We start from the raw sequence: 18,514 nt of genomic DNA on the forward strand, positions 1-18,514 counted from the left end.
TAGTAGAATTATTAGCATGATTATTATTATTAGAAATAAATGTGTTGTTATGATTAGCATAGTTCTTCATAATATATTTACAACCTACAGTATTCAACTGATGGAAATCAAAATGAAAACAGCACAACATATTGGTAGAACTTGTAATGTAGACAAAAGCACACACAAAGAAGAAGAAAAGAGGCTGCATATATAACATTAAAATCCTGGTGAGAGCATTTTAAATACTTTATGAAGTGTTCATTATTATGTGCTACTACACATTTATAATTTAAACATCATCATTTGTGATCAGTATAGTCAAACCCCTAAAGTTTACCTTCAATTAAGTTAAGAAATATCAATCAATTAATTGATTTATATTTGGTATAGTGTCCTTCACAGAGTTCCCACCAAGTAAACAGCACAACCTTGTGTCTTTAATACAAACATATAAAGTAAAACATTAGTCATGAAGTAGAGAAAAACTAAAACATTTACAGAATGAAAGACTAAAAGGAAAGAATAAAGGTTAAGGCTTAGGACCAATAATTGCCTCCCCTGAAGGGAGTGAAAAATTAGGAACACTTCACAAATTTGCATGTCATACTAGCACGAAATACATGTTTAAAAAAATGAAATGCATAATAAACTACTATATTACTACATATATATATATATATATATATATATATATATATATATATATATATATATATTATATGCATTGGAATGTTATATTGATCTCAATAAGTATGAAATAATAGATGCATACATTAACTAGAATGTGTTAAATTCATTATCATTAAATACAATACAATTTTCATTAAAATAAAAGTTAATCATTGCACTTGGCTTGCTTTTGATCTGGCTGTTCTTTCTCCCTAGACAGATCCAATCATTGGATCTACACCTGAGAATTAATGCCTTAGTGAGACAAAGATGTTTCCCTCAATTTACTTCAAACACCTGTGACTTGCAGTGCAGTATATAAACACTGCAATTATGTGTATTTTGACTCTAAACAGAAAGATCGCTTTGAAATGTTACTCTTGGCAGAGATAGTATTCGTTGCTCTCCTAATCAGAGCAGAGAAGCCTGTCTGCCAACAACAAAGATCAATAGAGTCCCCTCTCATTGAACAGGATGGAGATATTATAATAGGAGGGATACTTTCATTCCATAACAACCTTATATCTAATAATCCAACATTTGAAAGTATTCCAGGAGCACTAAAATGCAAAGAGTAAGTATACAACTTTTACTTGCATATTTGTTTTCTTTTTAATAAATTGAAATGTATGCATCATTATAATTACCCTTATTTATTTTATGTTATAGTCCATACATTAAAGAATATCATGTATCCCTGGCTATGGTCTTTGCCATTGAAGAAATAAATAACAGTAAAGAGATTCTTCCTGATGTGTCTCTGGGATTTAAGATATATGATGCATGTGGTTCCACAATTCTGGGGATAAGAGCAGCAATGGCTTTAATGAATTGGCAAGGAGACACAATTGAATCAGACCAGTCCTGCAACAAATCACAGACAGTTCCTGCAATAATAGGACAGACTGGTTCCTCACCAACAGTTGGAATTGCAACAATTGTAGGACCATTTCATATACCAGTGGTGAGTAATATGTTATTTTGTTATTTATAAAATAAAAACAATACAAGAGAATAATGCAAACAACAATACAAATAAATCAAAAATAACTTTTTTAAGAAGTATGTTATTGTTACATTTGAGAAATGATTTTCAATATTTCATATGTCAATAAGAATCTTCATACTTCCATACATAAAAATATACTTAGAAAAAATAATACATGGCAGCCATTAAAGGTAATTTATCTTATCAATGTTTTTTGTACATGTAGGTGAGTCATTCTGCATCATGTGCGTGTCTCAGTGACAGAAAAAAGTTCCCCACCTTTTTCAGAACCGTCCCCAGTGACTACCATCAAAGCAGAGCCCTGGCTCAGCTTGTGAAGCACTTTGGATGGACCTGGGTTGGGGCCATCAGGAGTGACAATGATTATGGCAACAGTGGGATGGATATTTTTATAAAAATTGCCCTGCAGGAGGGGATATGCATTGAATATTCAGAGGCCATTTACAGAACTTATTCTCATAAGAAATTTGTTGAAATTGTGAACATTATAAAAAAATCATCTTCAAAAGTTATTGTTGCCTTTGCATCATATATAGATATGGAGTTTTTGGTAAAAGAACTGCTCATTCAAAATGTCACAGGCTTACAGTGGGTGGGCAGTATATCCTGGATTTCAGACAGGTATCTTGGCTCAAAAGAACGTTATAAAATATTAGGTGGGGCAATTGGAGTTGCTGTTAAGAATGCAGAAATACCAGGACTGAAAGAGTTTCTAGTGAGAGTTCGTCCATCTGGTGGCCTTGGAGATGCTAGGTTCAAAAGGCTTTGGGAAAGTGTTTTCAAATGCACTCTGACTGCTCAAGTGAATGATGTTACTGATAACCTGTGTACAGCACAGGAGAATGAACTAAATATAATGTACAGTGATGTATCGGATCTCTCCATACCAATTGATGCGTATAAAGCAGTGTATGCTATAGCACATTCATTGCATGCTCTGATTACATGCAAAGATGGCCAAGAAACATTTAATGACAAAAAGTGTACAAAGAAAAAGATAGAACCATTGCAGGTAAGCACAATACTTATTTATGTTATTGAGAGTGATGATAGATATAGAATTCATACTGCTAAGAAATTGTTCTAATCCAGGTACTACAATACTTGAAAAAAGTCAACTTTACAACCAGGAATGGAGAAAGAATTTTTTTTGATGAAAATGGGGACCCAGCAGCACGATATGCATTAGTGAACTGGCAGCTTAACAAGGAAGGAATCACAACATTTGAAGTGATTGGTCTGTATGATGCCTCTTTACCAGAAGGACAGCAGATTGTAATGAACAATGTGAGCACAGTGTGGTCAAATAACCAGGATAAGGTAGGGTCTACTACTAATTCATTTTTTTTAAATTGAGTTCACCACTTGTAATGAATTTCAAATTATCATATATTTCTAAAAAGCATTTATGCCACACAAACTTTGAATGGCATGATTTGATGCTAATGCTTCCTATTCTTGTAAATGTAAGGACCAATGGAAATGCATATCCAAATGCCTTTCAAGTAAACAAAAAAATTGAATACATTTCCTTCTTGTATTAAATTGACAGAAAAATATTTAAATTCTTTTGCCTCAAGCATTTCTGCTATTAATCGTGAGCAAATCATTTTTGTTAAATCAATCTGTTCTTCCATGCTCAAATTGTATCTATTTTCTTTAATTACTTTTTACTTATTTAATGTTGTTAACAAATTAAAAATATAAATATAGAAAAGGTTCAAATGAAGCTAAAGCTGAAGGTAAAGTAATCAGCGGATTTAAACTTTCAACGTTAAACTTTATTTAAGACTAGCAGACTAGACTTTTAATGCAATGAAAATCGGAGTGAAAGTTTTTAAATGGTGTGAATACGCTCGACTTTGTGTTTCAACTCTCAAAATCATATTTGGTTTATGACATTATATCCAAATTTGCATTGTATCAGATCAAGTTATAGTGGGGTACATATAAATATATTTAACATAATATCACCACTTTCCAGGTGCCAAAGTCAGTCTGCAGTGAGAGCTGCCTTCCAGGGACTCGTAAGGCAATTGTCAAAGGAAAGCCAATCTGCTGCTTTGACTGCATTCCATGTGCTGAGGGAGAAGTCAGTAATACAACAGGTGAGTATATGAAAGATATGTAAGTCACCCTGTATAAGAGCATCTGCTAAATGACAAATGTAATGTATTCAAGTAAACTACTTGTTCTTCATTTTTCAGATTCCAGTGATTGTTCAAAGTGCCCTGTGGAGTTCAGCTCAAACCAACAAAGAAATCAATGCATCTTAAAGAAAATAGAATTTCTCACATTTGGGGAAATCATGGGGATATTGTTAGTTATATTGTCCTTGACTGGAGCCTGTCTATCAATAATGACAGCATTAATATTCTATAAATACAGACACACTCCAATAGTCAAAGCCAATAACTCTGAGCTCAGTTTCCTCCTGCTCTTCTCATTAACTCTGTGTTTCCTTTGCTCACTTACTTTCATTGGTCAGCCCTCTGAGTGGTCCTGTATGTTGCGCCACACAGCATTTGGCATCACATTTGTCCTGTGCATCTCTTGTGTTCTGGGGAAAACAATAGTGGTGTTAATGGCCTTCAGGGCTACACTGCCAGGCAATAATATTATGAAATGGTTTGGGCCCACACAGCAGAGGTTAAGTGTTCTTGCTTTCACACTCATACAGGTCCTGATTTGTGTCCTTTGGTTGACAATTTCACCTCCTTTTCCTCATAAAAACACACAATACTACAAAGAAAAAATCATACTAGAGTGTGATGTAGGATCAGCAGTGGGGTTTTATGCTGTGTTAGGGTATATTGGATTCCTCTCTGCCATGTGCTTTGTGCTGGCTTTTCTGGCTCGTAATCTGCCTGATAAGTTTAATGAAGCCAAATTCATTACATTCAGCATGCTCATATTCTGTGCAGTCTGGATCACTTTTATCCCAGCTTATATCAGCTCTCCTGGGAAGTTCACTGTAGCTGTGGAAATATTTGCCATCTTGGCTTCAAGTTTTGGGTTGCTTTTCTGTATTTTTACCCCAAAATGTTACATTATTTTATTAAAACCAGAACAAAATACCAAAAAACATGTGATGGGTAAAATGCCTTCAAAGTCACTTTAATTAAAAAAATCTAAATATTTTTCTTTCTGTTTCATTATTTAGATGTACATTCCACAGCATATACTGAATGTAAATGTCAATAAATTGTTGTTTGATTGTAAGATCATGGTTCATGTCCTATATTCTGACTGTTAGGATAACAGGACATTATTTTATGCTGTCAAAGAACTGTTTCTCCATGCCCAGCCTGATTGAAATGCTTTAAACAAATGCATCTCAACAAATAATCCTCGTGGGGGGTGGTGTTGTTGTATCTTCTTCGTAATTACATTATCCTTCAAAAAAGGGGCATACATACGTTAATAATTCTCTTATAATCTCTCATTAAAATAACAAGCATTCCAATGATAACCATACAGAAACAAAACCTATATTTTCAATGACACCATTAACCCCAAACAAAACTCAGTGGTGTTTCTTGTAATGTAGTGTAATTTTAGATGTAATTTTCCCAAATCCTTTAACAGTTATTATGTTTTTTTAAATTTGTTTTTAATGTTCCTAGATCTCACAGTGATCAAATAAGGAAGACATGGTTTATGCGACAGTACAAAACAAAAGTTGGTAAAACATTTATTTGCAGAGCACAAACAGATGAAATGCAAATAGGCTGACATTAAATTAAAGATTAGTGTCTAACTGTCTAAGCATTCTTTTCTCTTCAATCATAATGAGGAGAAATTAATAACTTTAATTAATAATTTAATTCAGAATGATGAAGTTTGCTCCATGTAACCGTGTTTTTCAGAGTAACATTAGCATAGCTACCTACAATTGTCTGATAGATAAGATTGAATAAAAATCAGCTAGTGGCTACATTATAAACTAGCTGGTGTTCAGAACGAAGGTGAACATTTTGATAGTTATAGTAACTAAAGTGTAAACCATCCTAAATCAGAGAATAATTTAATGTTTACACTACTTAGCTGGTGAAAACTTGAGAAGCCTGCGCGGTGTCAGTTGCTGCTATAAAGTGATTCACAACACTGTGAATCCATGATGGGGACGAATTGATGTGCTCCCCACGTGCGTGCACTTAGAGGGAATAACAAAATTGAATCTGGATGAACACTGATGAAAATTGGATGAAGCCGACAAAGTCGACTCGTGTCAGAGCATTCATTTTGGCAAAAAATTATATTTTTATTCAATGAAATATCGGGACCCCACAAGTTCAAAGTTTTCTCTCCTATGGGGGTTCCCTTACCTCTTATGGGGGGTCCCCAATTTTGATTTGTGCTTTCTTTTGGTTTGATTTTGTATGTTTGCCCACTGACAAAGAAATGATCAGTCTATAATTTTAATTTTAAAAATCCAGAAAACACAAATAAACACATTTCACACATTTCAAAAAAGTTATCAATTGATTAGGATTAGGCCCAGAGCTGGATTGCCTGATGGCTTGGGGTCTGTCAGACGTGGTAGTGGCTACTATTCAGTCGGCGAGAGCTCCCTCTACGAGGTCGCAGTACTCCTACCGCTGGCGGAATTATTCACACTTGGTGTCAGGAGAAGTCTCATGACCCAGTTCATTGCCATATAGTTGTCATTCTGCAATTCCTGTAGGAGCTGTTGGACCAGGGAAAATCCCCGTCCACGCTCAAGGTTTATTTGGCTGCCATCGGCTATGCTAGATGTGCTGGAGGTCACTGCTGTTTTGTCCAGCGTAAGGCACTTGAGTTGGTTCTTGTTGGTCCGCTGTGTATATAGTTCCATTATTAATAATTGAACTATCCAGCAGTGGCTATCTAGTCTGGTTAGCCCGCTGTATGTTGAGCACGGGGTGTGAGACTCCGCCCTGTGCTTATATGGTGTGGTCTTGGTATTGGCCCCGTTCTTAGCCCTGCTAGTAGAGCAGGAGGCCACTATTACTAGGCTTCACGGTAGGCTACTAGGTACTAGGTACTAGGTTCTTGTTGTCCGTGGATACACCATTGATTATTTCTTCCCAGTTCAGCGTGACTGTGGTCTTCACGTCTGGGCAGCCCAGATGTAGTCCCAAGGTGCCCCTATGGTCTCTATCATAGAGTTGGTACGGCTCCTAGTAGGTACGCCTCAGGGCAGGCTCTCTTACCAGCTCTCTGCCTCCTCCCTTGCGACGGTTTGGTTATACTGTAACCCCTCCCCCTTGGGCAGTGCTCCTAATTCGAAAGATAATGATAGGTTGCGTATGCAAATGTGGTTATCTGAGAAAAGAAGCACTGCCCAAGGGTTGCAAGGTCACGCGGGAGTTCTAGCTCCCGGGAAAAAGAGGAAGTATTTGTGCAGACGTCACCTTTTATATAAACAGGAAGTGGAAGGGTCCTGTTTGAGTGACGGGCACAAGGGCCAATGGCAGCTTTGATAGTCAAAAGTCTTTGATGCATTCCAGCAATGCACACTGAAAACCCCTCCCCCTTGGGCAGTGCTTCTTTTCTCAGATAACCACGGTTGCATATGCAACCTATCGTTTTATGCAATCAAGGTGAGTGGGGGCCACCCCTGTAGCTCCCAGAAACAAAGGCATATGCATTGAGCCTTCACGATATAGCCCCCCATTGTAGTCTATGGAACAACTACTGCAAATCCCCGCTAGTGGTATAAATACAATTTTTTATCCTATGCTTTCCCGGCCCCCCAGAAGCTGGCATTCACTTGCTTCAGCCTTACATCTCGTACATTTGTCACCTTTCAGTTGATTCCTTGGAGAGGCAAATAGATACGCTACATTTTAAACGTGATGTCTGGAAGGAGCCTTTATTTATACAGTTTATTTATTTATGTACAGTATGCGTTCTGTATGGAAACTAGGCGCCGCCTCCAGAAGCCGCAATACACCTGCTTCAGCCTTATTTCTCTCAGCTCCCAGGGGCTGCACACTGCATGTTTTAACCCTTCAGCTCGGCCTCTCCAGAAGCCCATATTGCTTTAGCCTTACTGGTCTCATTTTTTCTCTCTTACAGCCTCCATTTCTCGCATTTTATGTGATCCTATCGAGGGGAAAAATTGATTTTAAACGTGTTGCGTTTTGAAGGTGCCTGATGTAGCCTATATTTGTATATATTTCACATTTAAAATATAGCTGAAGATGGGGTAAGATAATAGGAATAGAGTGGACCATGGGACGCTCAGGGATCGGTGTAGAGTCAGCTAAATGTCTGATGCTGCATCTGGTTACTGAGTCTCCTGTGGTGGACTACCAGCAATAACATGGCAACCACAAGGAGGAAATGCACAGAGAACCATATGACTAAAAAAGAGTTGTCTGACTATGAACAGAATGTACGTGCCTCAGTCTTGAGTGGAAAAAGGAACTTGTTCTATAAAGACAGTAAATGGGAACAGAACAAGTGCTATGAAAGATTGTATATCAATAATAAATGCCTTACATGGAGTTGTTTTTCTTATAGCGCATGTCAGCTATGAGGTCTGCTGCTAAAGAGGAACTGAAAGATTTTATACGCCATAATCATATATATGTGTCATGTCTCATGTATCACCAACGTGAGTCAAGTCTGCCTAAACTGTCTATACCCCAGCAACAGAAGTGGAGCAGACCCTCTGGACATCTAAAAACTGCCAGTGGATAGACGTCCATTGCGTCACATGCATTTATGTATAACTATGCCTGATTGTGGAATGTAACTTTTGAGAAACTACACCGAGACCGCCTCACAAGTCGACTTGTGTTTGAATAAACTTCTCTGATCAACGCACTCTAACTCCAGTCTAAGTTATTGAAGGGAAACGCCCAGCTGGGCTATTGCTGCCATTTCTTCAGTAGCCTATCAATTTTTCGCCTCGATATAGCATCACATAAAATGGAAGAAATGGAGTGCTGTAAAAGATGAAACTGAGACCAGTAAGGCTAAATCAATTTGGGCTTCTGGAGGCGCCGAGCCGGATACGTGTTTAGGAGTTACCCAAGTCAGACACAGGACAGGTGAGAGAGAGCTATTTTGTTGTGTTTTTACTTTCAGAAAGACTTAGCATTCCTAATCTTGTTTTTAGATTTGCCTTAATTGAAGTAAATCTTATTCCTAGTTTGCCTTAATTGTAGTTAATTCAGTCCAGCTGTTGTGTGATTAGACTAGACTGAAGAAAAGGTGACCTAGTTTATTAATCTGGAGGTGGAGTCAGTGAGTCAGTGAGGTGTCAATTGGTGGCCAGAAGCTTAACACAAATGTTTTGGTCAAGCAGTTGAAATAGGGGACAAAAACCAAGAGACACTGTTTAGGGCACCAACAACTTATTAAATTTAGAAGCATGTGGCCACTACAGTGTCAGGTTTGCAGAATTATTGCCTTCCTGGATGAACTCATCCAAGAAGATTTCATTTCTGAATGTTGTCAGCATGTTGAAGCATGTTGAATGTCCATGATCTTGAGGCCCAGCTTGTTGATCTGCACTGTGTTAGTGATATGGAAGAATTATTAAATTAGCCCATGAGAGAGATGCTGTGTACGGCAAAACCTAGGAGAGTTGAGACATTAGAGCAGAAAAGTGTACAGAACTGCTGGGTAACAGTAGCTCGTAACCTCAGAAAAGGCCGTGCACAACCCTTAGAGACATCCCAAGAGCTAGAAATGCCCAACAGGTTCCAACTGCTGGAAACCAAGTTGGACAGTGACAGCTCAGAGGGTGATGGGAGGGCAGTTGAGCACCAGAGCACCATGGTGCCCACTCGATCCTTAGAGGTATAGATCAAACTGTGTATTCTAGGAGATCCGCATGGTATCTTGCCTGCCTGGTGCTCAGGTTGCAGATCTCCCTAAACTAGTTGATGGGCTACTGGCCAAAGCCGGGGGAAATCCACTGGTCATGGTCCACATTGGAACCAATGACATAGGAAAAGGTAGGGCAGAGGTGTTTCAAGACAAATTTAAGAGTTTCTCTCGGGGAGGCCCCCCGATGTCAGAATGGCGCCTCCACCCACTTGTGATACAGCAAATGTGGAGCCAGTTCGGCAGGGCGGACGTGGATCTCTTTGCCTCGGCAGAGTCCACACACTGCCCACTATGGTTCTCCATCCAAGACCACTCAGCCCACACGTTCCCCCATCTCCCGATTGTCCTAGAGAAGGTCAGGAGAGAATGAGTGACAGTTCTGCTGATAGCTCCATGGTGGCCTCGCAGATTCTGGTTTGCAGGCCTGATCGCCCCCCTCCGCGGAGAGCCATGGCAGCTCCCAGCGAGAGCATACTTATTGTCCCAGGTGCAGGCCACATTTTGGCACCCCAACCCGGGCCTCCTCCAGGTCCGCGGCTGGCCCCTGAGCGTGAGCAATTGATTGCCTGAGGTCTGTGAGACGCGGTAGTAGTCACTATTCAGTCAACAAGAGCTCCCTCTACAAGGTCGCAGTATTCCTACCGCTAGCGGACGTTTAGTACCTGGTGCCAAGACGGCGGTCAAGACCCAATACATTATTTCCATTGGGGTCATATTACAATTGCTACAGGAGCTGTTGGACATGGGCAAGTCCCCATCCACACTCAAAATGTATCTGGTGGCCTTCTCCGCATGTCATGTCTGGATTGATGGTGAGCCCCCTGGGTCTCATTTCTTGGCTGTGCAGTTTCTAAAGGGAGCTCGACGGCTGTGGCCTCCTCACACCCCTTCACTGCCTGCATGGTGCCTTGATGTAGTGCTGGACGCACTTTTCGAAGCCCCATTTGAACCACTGAACTCAGCTGAGCTGAAGCTAGTGTAACTTAAGACTGCGTTTTTTGCTGGCAATCACCTCTGCAAAATGTGTGAGCAAGTTACACTACCTGTCCGTACACCCATCGTGTGTCCATTTTGCAGGAGATGGTTACAGGGTTATGCTATGGCCTAACCCTGCATTCCTCCCGAAAGTGCCGTCTCCATTTCATGTCAACAGGCCTATTGAGTTGATGGCTTTTCATCCTCCTCCCTTTGCTTCAGAGTAAGAGAGTCATCTTCACCTGCTCTGCCCTGTGCGGGCCCTCCCTATTTGGAACGCGCTAAGGACTTTTGGCACTCAGACCAACTGTTTGTGTCTTATGGAGCACGGACACAGGGCCAGGCGCTTTCAAAGCAGCGCCTCTTGCATTGGATTGTGGACACCATTACCATGTCTTACGAGTCCACTGGGACCCCGGTGCCTGAATACCTGATGGCCCACTCGACTCGAGGTGTTGCTACATCTTGGGCCCTTTTTCAAGGCACCCCCTTGGCAGACATTTGTGTGGCTGGCAGCTTGGGCCTCACAGCTTACATTTGCCTGGTTCTACAGGTTGGACGTGACGGGACCGGTCCCTTCCATTGGGAACCCAGTGTTGGCTGCAGTTGGCTGTAGTCTACGGGCTCTGGCTCCTGATTTTCCTCTCCCAGTCTGTGCCTGTTAAGCGCAATGTAATGTAAGTACATCTGGTAATGTAAGTAGATGGATTATGATCTGGTTGATGTATAGGAAACAGAGGGAGTTGATAAGAGGAGTTGCTTCTAACTGGAGTCAGGTTGTTAGTGCTCTTATTTTGTAAGTCGCCCTGGATAAGGGTGTCTGCCAAGAAATAATAATAATAATAATAATAATAATAATAATAATAATAATAATAATAATAGTATTGGGGCATGTGTTTTTTCTAATCTATATTAATGATCTGGACTCTGGGATAGTTAGCAAACTTGTCAAAATAGGTGGCTCAGCAGATACAATCTTGGCAGCACAGGCTATTCAAAGGGACTTAGATAATATTCAGTTGTGGGTCGAGACCTGGCAGATGAAATTCAATGTGGACAAGTGCAAGGTATTACATGCAGGTAACAAAAATATGCACTATAAGTACACTATAGGCGGAACAGAACTGGAAGTAATGCATGAGAAAGACCTAGGAGTCTATGTGGACTCATCACTATCCCCATTCAAACAATGTGGGGAAGCAATAAAAAAGGCAAACAGAATGTTAGGTTATGTTGTCAAAAGTGTAGAATTTTAAACAACGGAAGTAATGTTAACACTCTACAATGCACTAGATAAACCTCATCTGGAATACTGTGTACAGTTCTGTGCACCACACATCAAGAAAGATATTGCTGCTCTAGAGGCAGTTCAGAGGAGAGCAACCAGACTAATTCCAGGTTTGAACGTAATGTCCTACTCGGAGAGACTGAGGGAACTGAACCTTTTCACCCTGGAACAGAAGAGACTATGTGGGGACTTGATTCAAGTCTTCAAAATCATGAAAGGCATTGACCACATCAAACCAGAGGAGCTTTTCCAAATCTGCAGGGACACACAGACCCAGGGACACAAATGGAAATTGGGCTTCATGGCATTCAAGACAGAAAACTGGAGACACTTCTTCACACAGAGAATTGTCACAATCTGGAACAAACTCCCAAGCGATGTGGTTGAAGCTGACAAGTTGGGAACATCCATAAATAGGCTGAATAGTATCCTTGGATCATATAGTTATTAATGGACACCAAATGAACACGTTGGGTCGAATGGCCTCCTCTCGTTTGTAAACTTTCTAATGTTCTTATTACAACTTTTTCACTGTATGATAACAGATCAGTATCTCTTTGCTTATCCTTTTTAACACATTATTTATGAAGACCAAAGCTCACATCAAAATTATCCTCACCAAAATGCTCACCTAAATTTCCTTTCTTTTCCTTTCCTTTGCTTTGCTCATGCTTTTTCAACAGTATATGGCCATATTAGTGTGTGTATATCCATATAAAAAAAAACAGCTGAGCCCATAGTAATGGAAAGTGTTTATAGTATACATTGGTTATCGTATACCTTCCCTTGGAACTGTACAGGCTTTCTAACTCATGTTCAAAGTTCAAGATGTACCGGTATGTCAATACCCATTTGGACTCAGTGAGCATTCAATGTCTAAATGTTCCAAAGGAGAAATGCATCTCTTTAAAATTATAAAATGCTACTACACTGCTAGTCTAACACTGAATATTGACTTATTTAAAATGTTATCTAATTATCACAAAATGCAAAAAATGGCAGGAACTTATCAGATTAATATGTTTTTAATTCATCAGCATCATTATATTCTATTTAAACTAAATGTTAAAATTGCACTTGGCTTATTCTTGAACTGGCTAAAAATGTTTCATATATAAAGTGTAATGTTATCCATTGGCCATGGAAGGGAGCAAAACAAAAACTCCTACATGATGACAAACTGTAATAATAGAAAATAAAACTCTGGGGGTCCATTGCCCAGCCAAATATGGAACACACTTCTATAAAAACTGCATTACAGACTACTATATTCCTACTCTTACATTGAATATGGATTTTAACCAGTGTTCTGGTCATCACAAGAAGTATAAAATCAGAGAGACTTGTATGAATTAGAATAAACAGGTTTTCATTCAGCATCAACATCACTTAAAATTAAAACAAAATTTCATCATTGAACTTGGCTTTGCATATCTTTGATCTGGCTGTTCTCCTACCCTAGACAGATTCAAACACTGGATTTACCTCTGAGAATTAATGCCTTAATGAAACTAAGAAGATTTTTTTAATTTATTCCAAGCACCTGCGACTTGCAGTGCAGTATAAAAATACATAGCGTCTGTGCATTTTGACTAGAAACAGAGAAATTACTTTGAAATGCTACTCTTGACAGAAATAGTATTCATTGCGCTCTTCATTAGAGCGGAGAAACTTGTCTGCAGGCCACAAGGAACAATACAATCCCCTCTCATTACACAGGATGGAGATATTATAATAGGAGGGATATTGTCATTCCATAACAACCTTATATCTAATAAGCCAACATTTGAAACTATTCCAGGAGCACTAACATGCAAAGAGTAAGTATACAAATTGTATTTCCATGTTTGATTTCTTATTAATAATGTGAAGTGTATGGATTATTATAATTACTTTGATGTATTTTTTTAAATAGTCCATACATTAAAGAATATAATTGTCACGGTCTCCCCTGCTTCTACCTTAGTTCACCACCAGAGGTCTCCCTCTCCCGAATACTAACTCTAGTGCTTCTCCTTTCCTTTGTCCAGTTCAACCAGTTCTTCCACATTCTTTCCTTCCAGGTGCAGTTGTTCTGTCCTCCTCTCCTGTCATTGGTTAGTCATTCATTCACCTAGTTCAAACCCTCTTTGCTACACAGTATTTAGGCTCAGGGGGCATTATTGGGTGAACATGATGAAATGTTAAGACCGATCAACTCCACTTTGGAACAGCTACTGAAAAGACTGCCTGCTTTATCTCCCGAATCCACCAGACAGACAACACCAGAAGCACACCCTGGCCCTTCAGCTCCTCCAGTTCCCGACAGATCTGTACATCTGGCTATTCCAGACAAATATAACGGCTCACCAGACCGATGCGAGGGTTTTATCTTACAATGCTCTTTGTATTTTGCCCATCTACCAACTTCCTTCCCTTCTGATGACGCCAAGATTGCCTTTATCATTACGCTACTTACCGGAAAGGGTCTTCGGTGGGCATCAGCTGTATGGGCTCGTAGAGGGGAAATAACACGATCTCTCCCAGCATTTCTTGAACACTTCAAACAGGTTTTCCATCATCCGACAGCCGGGAAGGACGCTGGTGAACAACTATTCTCTCTCCGTCAGGGTACTTCTTCTGCCGCCGACTATGCTTTGGAGTTCCGGACCTTGGCTGAGATCAGCGGATGGGGTGAGCCTTCATTAATCACACTCTTTCATCGTGGATTGCGTGATGATTTACAAGCAGAATTAGCTTGGAGCAATTGATACAATTAGGCATCAGACTTGATAATCTAATGAGATCCCGAGACAAACGATCTGTATCTACTACATCCCGGTCATTCAATAGATCATCTTTCAAGTCTAGCCTTGACACAGATCCAGAACCCATGCAGATAGGAAGGACTCGACTACCTGCCAAGGAAAGACAGTGGAGACTTCAACAGCGCCTTTGCCTTTATTGTGGTCAATCTGGTCATTTCCGTGACGCCTGTCCTAGTTTGCCAGGATCTACTTCGGCAATTCCACGGAAACCAGTAAGTACCTGTACCCTGATATCACCTGCTCAGTGTATGCTTTCAGTACGCATTCAGCTCCACAATCAACACGTCTTTCTGTCTGCATTAATTGATTCGGGGTCGGCAGGAAACTTCATAGACAGAAGAACTGCAAAGCGTTTGAAACTTCCCCTCACACCATTCCTACCACCACTTAATGTCAGAGCAATCAATAACCAACCCATCGGTTCCAGTCCAGTTACACAGAAAACCAAGCCAATCACCATGTCCATCGGAAATCGGCATTCTGAAAAACTGCCTTTTCTAGTGATCGACTTTCCTGGAGCTGATATAATACTTGGACATCCTTCGCTCGTTCATCATAATCCTGTCATTTCTTGGATCAAGGGGACTATTATTTATTGGGGAGAACATTGCTTTATTAATTGTCTTACTTCACCTTGCAGAGCCACCCACATCGAGAGTCCGTTTCTGTCAACTCCGCTCGAATTCCCACCGGAATACAAAGACTTGGCTTCCGTATTCAGCAAATCCCAAGCCTCCTCTCTGCCTCCACATCGTTCTTGGGATTGTGCCATTGATCTTCTCCCTGGTTCTACTCCACCTCGGGGCAGAATGTATCCTCTCTCTCTTCCAGAATCGCAGGCCATGGAAGAGTACATTAAGGAGGCTTTAGCACAAGGCATAATTCAGCCATCCACTTCACCTGCTGCAGCAAGCTTCTTCTTCGTGGGAAAGAAGGACGGAGGTTTAAGACCCTGTATTGATTATAGGGGACTTAATGCAGTTACAGTTAAGTATAGGTATCCTTTACCTTTAGTTCTGGCTGCCTTAGAACAGGTAAGAGGAGCTCGATACTTCACGAAACTTGATCTGCGTAGTGCTTACAACTTAATCCGAATTCGAAAAGGTGATGAGTGGAAGACTGCTTTTATTACTAACACTGGACATTATGAATATCTAGTCATGCCTTTTGGTCTGGTCAATGCACCTTCCGTCTTTCAAGTTTTTGTGAATGAGGTGTTACGTCCCTATCTTCATCGCTTTGTGATTGCTTACATTGATGACATTCTGATTTACTCCTCTACTCTCTCGGAACATATCTCCCAGGTTCGACAGGTGCTGAAATGTTTGTTGCAAAATGGACTCTATATCAAAGCAGAGAAATGTGAATTTCATCGACAGCGAGTTGCCTTTTTGGGATATATCATCGATGCCAGTGGAGTTCACATGGATCCCGAAAAAGTAAGAGCAGTAACTGAGTGGCCGCAGCCTCAAACAATTAAGGAGTTGCAACGTTTCTTGGGTTTTGCTAACTTTTATCGTCGCTTCATCCGAAACTTCAGTTCAGTCGTATCTCCTCTAACCTCTTTATTAAAGGGCTCTGCTCGTCGCTTATCATGGATGGATTCTGCTGAGGTCGCCTTTGAGAAACTTAAGTCCCTGTTTACCACTGCTCCAGTCCTCAAGCATCCAGACCCTAATCTCCCTTTTGTGGTAGAAGTAGATGCTTCTGAAAACGGCGTCGGGGCAGTGCTCTCTCAAAGACACGGTCAACCACCAAAGCTCCATCCCTGTGCGTTCTTCTCAAATAAATTATCACCTGCAGAAAGGAATTATGACATCGGTAACAGGGAACTCTTGGCAGTAAAGTTGGCTTTTGAGGAGTGGAGGCATTGGCTGGAAGGATCCAAATATCCATTTCTAGTACTCACGGATCATAGAAATCTGGAATACATTCGAGGAGCAAAACGTCTCAACCCCCGTCAAGTACGCTGGACATTATTTTTCACCCGTTTTCAATTTACTTTGACTTATCGCCCCGGATCTAAAAACACCAAGGCAGACGCTCTATCTCGCCAGTTTGACTCGGTTCATGAACCCCTATCCGATGATCCAATTCTACCCTCAACTTGTATTGTCACCCCAATCAACTGGAATTTCTTGGATGAACTTCAAAGGGAGCTTTCCACCAATCCTGCCCCTTCTACGTGTCCTTCCAATAAAATCTATGTACCTACATCCAAACGTTCTACTCTCTTGCAATGGATACATTCTAACCCCGCTTCTGGACATCCAGGAATCCATCGTACTATTACCTTGATCAAACAAATTCTGGTGGCCCACTCTGGTACAAGATACAACCCAGTTTGTTAATGCTTGCTCCATCTGTGCCCAGTCTAAATCTTCACGACATCCCCTCTCTGGTCTCCTGGAGCCTCTTCCAATTCCACGACATCCCTGGTCTCCTATTTCTATTGATTTTGTTACTGATCTTCCTAGCTCTCAAGGTTATACTACCATTCTTGTAGCAATTGATCGTTTTTCAAAATCATGTCGGCTTATACCTTTACAGAAGCTTCCCACCGCGCTTGAAACCGCTGAACTTCTGTTCCATCATGTGTTCTGCATTTATGGGATTCCTGAGGACACTGTTTCCGACCGAGGCCCTCAATTCACCTCCCGCGTCTGGTCTGCTTTCTTCAAGGCTTTGAATATTAAGGTCAGTCTCACCTCCGGTTACCATCCACAATCTAATGGTCAGACTGAACTTCTTAATCAAGAGATCATGCGCTTTCTTTGTTCTTACTGTAGCACCTCCCAAGATGATTGGAGTCGTTTTTTGCCATGGGCTGAGTATGCCCAGGATTCCCTGACCAGTTCTTCCACAGGCCTCACCCCCTTTCAGTGTGTCTTAGGATACCAACCGCCTCTGTGTCCTTGGAATGAGGAGTCTACAGACATCCCAGCAGTTGATGATTGGTTCCGTCGCAGTGCAGATGTCTGGAATGCTACACCCATCCGTCTCCAAAGAACTATTAGCCGTCAAAAGACCTTGGCTGACCGACACCGACAACCTGCTCCACAATACCACCCTGGACAGTTGGTTTGGCTATCTACTAGGGATATTAAACTTAAACTCCCATCCAAGAAATTGAGCCCTAGCTTTATCGGTCCCTTTCCTGTCCTCTGCCAAATCATTCCTGTTACCTATCATCTCCAGTTACCTCCTCACTACAAGATAGCTTCCTCATTTCATGTTTCTTTGTTAAAACCTGTATGCCCCGATCCCTCCTCTCCTTCTGATCTTCCTCAGGATTCTTCTTCTTCTTCTTCTCCTCCGCCTCCTCCTCCCTTGGATCTAGAAGACGGTCCAGCCTATGCTGTCAGAGCCCTGTTACAGTCTCGTCGCCACAGAGGACGCATGCAGTACTTGGTCGACTGGGAGGGATATGGTCCAGAGGAACGTTCTTGGGTTCTAGCCTCGGATATCCTGGATCCGTCTCTCATTATGGACTTTCACAGGGCTCATCCCACTGCTCCTGCTCCTCGGCCTCGTGGCCGGCCTCGTGGCCGTCCTCGCCGCCGTCTTCATCGCTCTGGTCCGGCCGAGGCCGATTCTGGGGAGGGGGGTACTGTCACGGTCTCCCCTGCTTCTACCTTAGTTCACCACCAGAGGTCTCCCTCTCCCGAATACTAACTCTAGTGCTTCTCCTTTCCTTTGTCCAGTTCAACCAGTTCTTCCACATTCTTTCTTTCCAGGTGCACCTGTTCTGTCCTCCTCTCCTGTCATTAGTTAGTCATTCATTCATCTAGTTCAGACCCTCTTTGCTACACAGTATTTAAACCCCTCTGTTTCCTAGCTTCTTCGCGAAGTCTTGCATTCTCTTCTGTATCAATTCCGAGCCTTGTTTCTTGTTTGCTTAACCGTGTATTTGACCTTTTGCTACCCTCTCTCATTTACCCCTTTTTGGATCTCCCT

At 41.2% G+C, this 18,514-nt stretch overlaps 1 protein-coding gene across 1 annotated transcript; it reads left to right on the plus strand.

Annotated features, from left to right (window-relative positions):
* The first annotated feature begins 451 nt into the window (after positions 1 to 451).
* Positions 452 to 4,781, plus strand: LOC136753918 (extracellular calcium-sensing receptor-like). Its single transcript, XM_066710299.1, has 6 exons — positions 452 to 456; positions 1,321 to 1,615; positions 1,866 to 2,672; positions 2,753 to 2,980; positions 3,645 to 3,768; positions 3,868 to 4,781. Exons 1-6 carry the CDS (start codon positions 452 to 454, stop codon positions 4,779 to 4,781), a joined length of 2,373 nt encoding a protein of 790 aa, XP_066566396.1.
* The last annotated feature ends 13,733 nt before the right edge of the window (positions 4,782 to 18,514 follow it).

This window comes from Amia ocellicauda, chromosome 7 (genome assembly GCF_036373705.1).
Source record: "Amia ocellicauda isolate fAmiCal2 chromosome 7, fAmiCal2.hap1, whole genome shotgun sequence".
Lineage (NCBI taxonomy): Eukaryota > Metazoa > Chordata > Actinopteri > Amiiformes > Amiidae > Amia > Amia ocellicauda.

Bases quoted from the DNA above. Each gene is read 5' to 3' on its own strand.
- LOC136753918 (XM_066710299.1), top strand. The intron at 2,981-3,644 runs GTAGGGTCTACT...ACCACTTTCCAG, and splicing joins GGTCAAATAACCAGGATAAG to GTGCCAAAGTCAGTCTGCAG. The intron at 3,769-3,867 runs GTGAGTATATGA...TTCATTTTTCAG, and splicing joins AGAAGTCAGTAATACAACAG to ATTCCAGTGATTGTTCAAAG.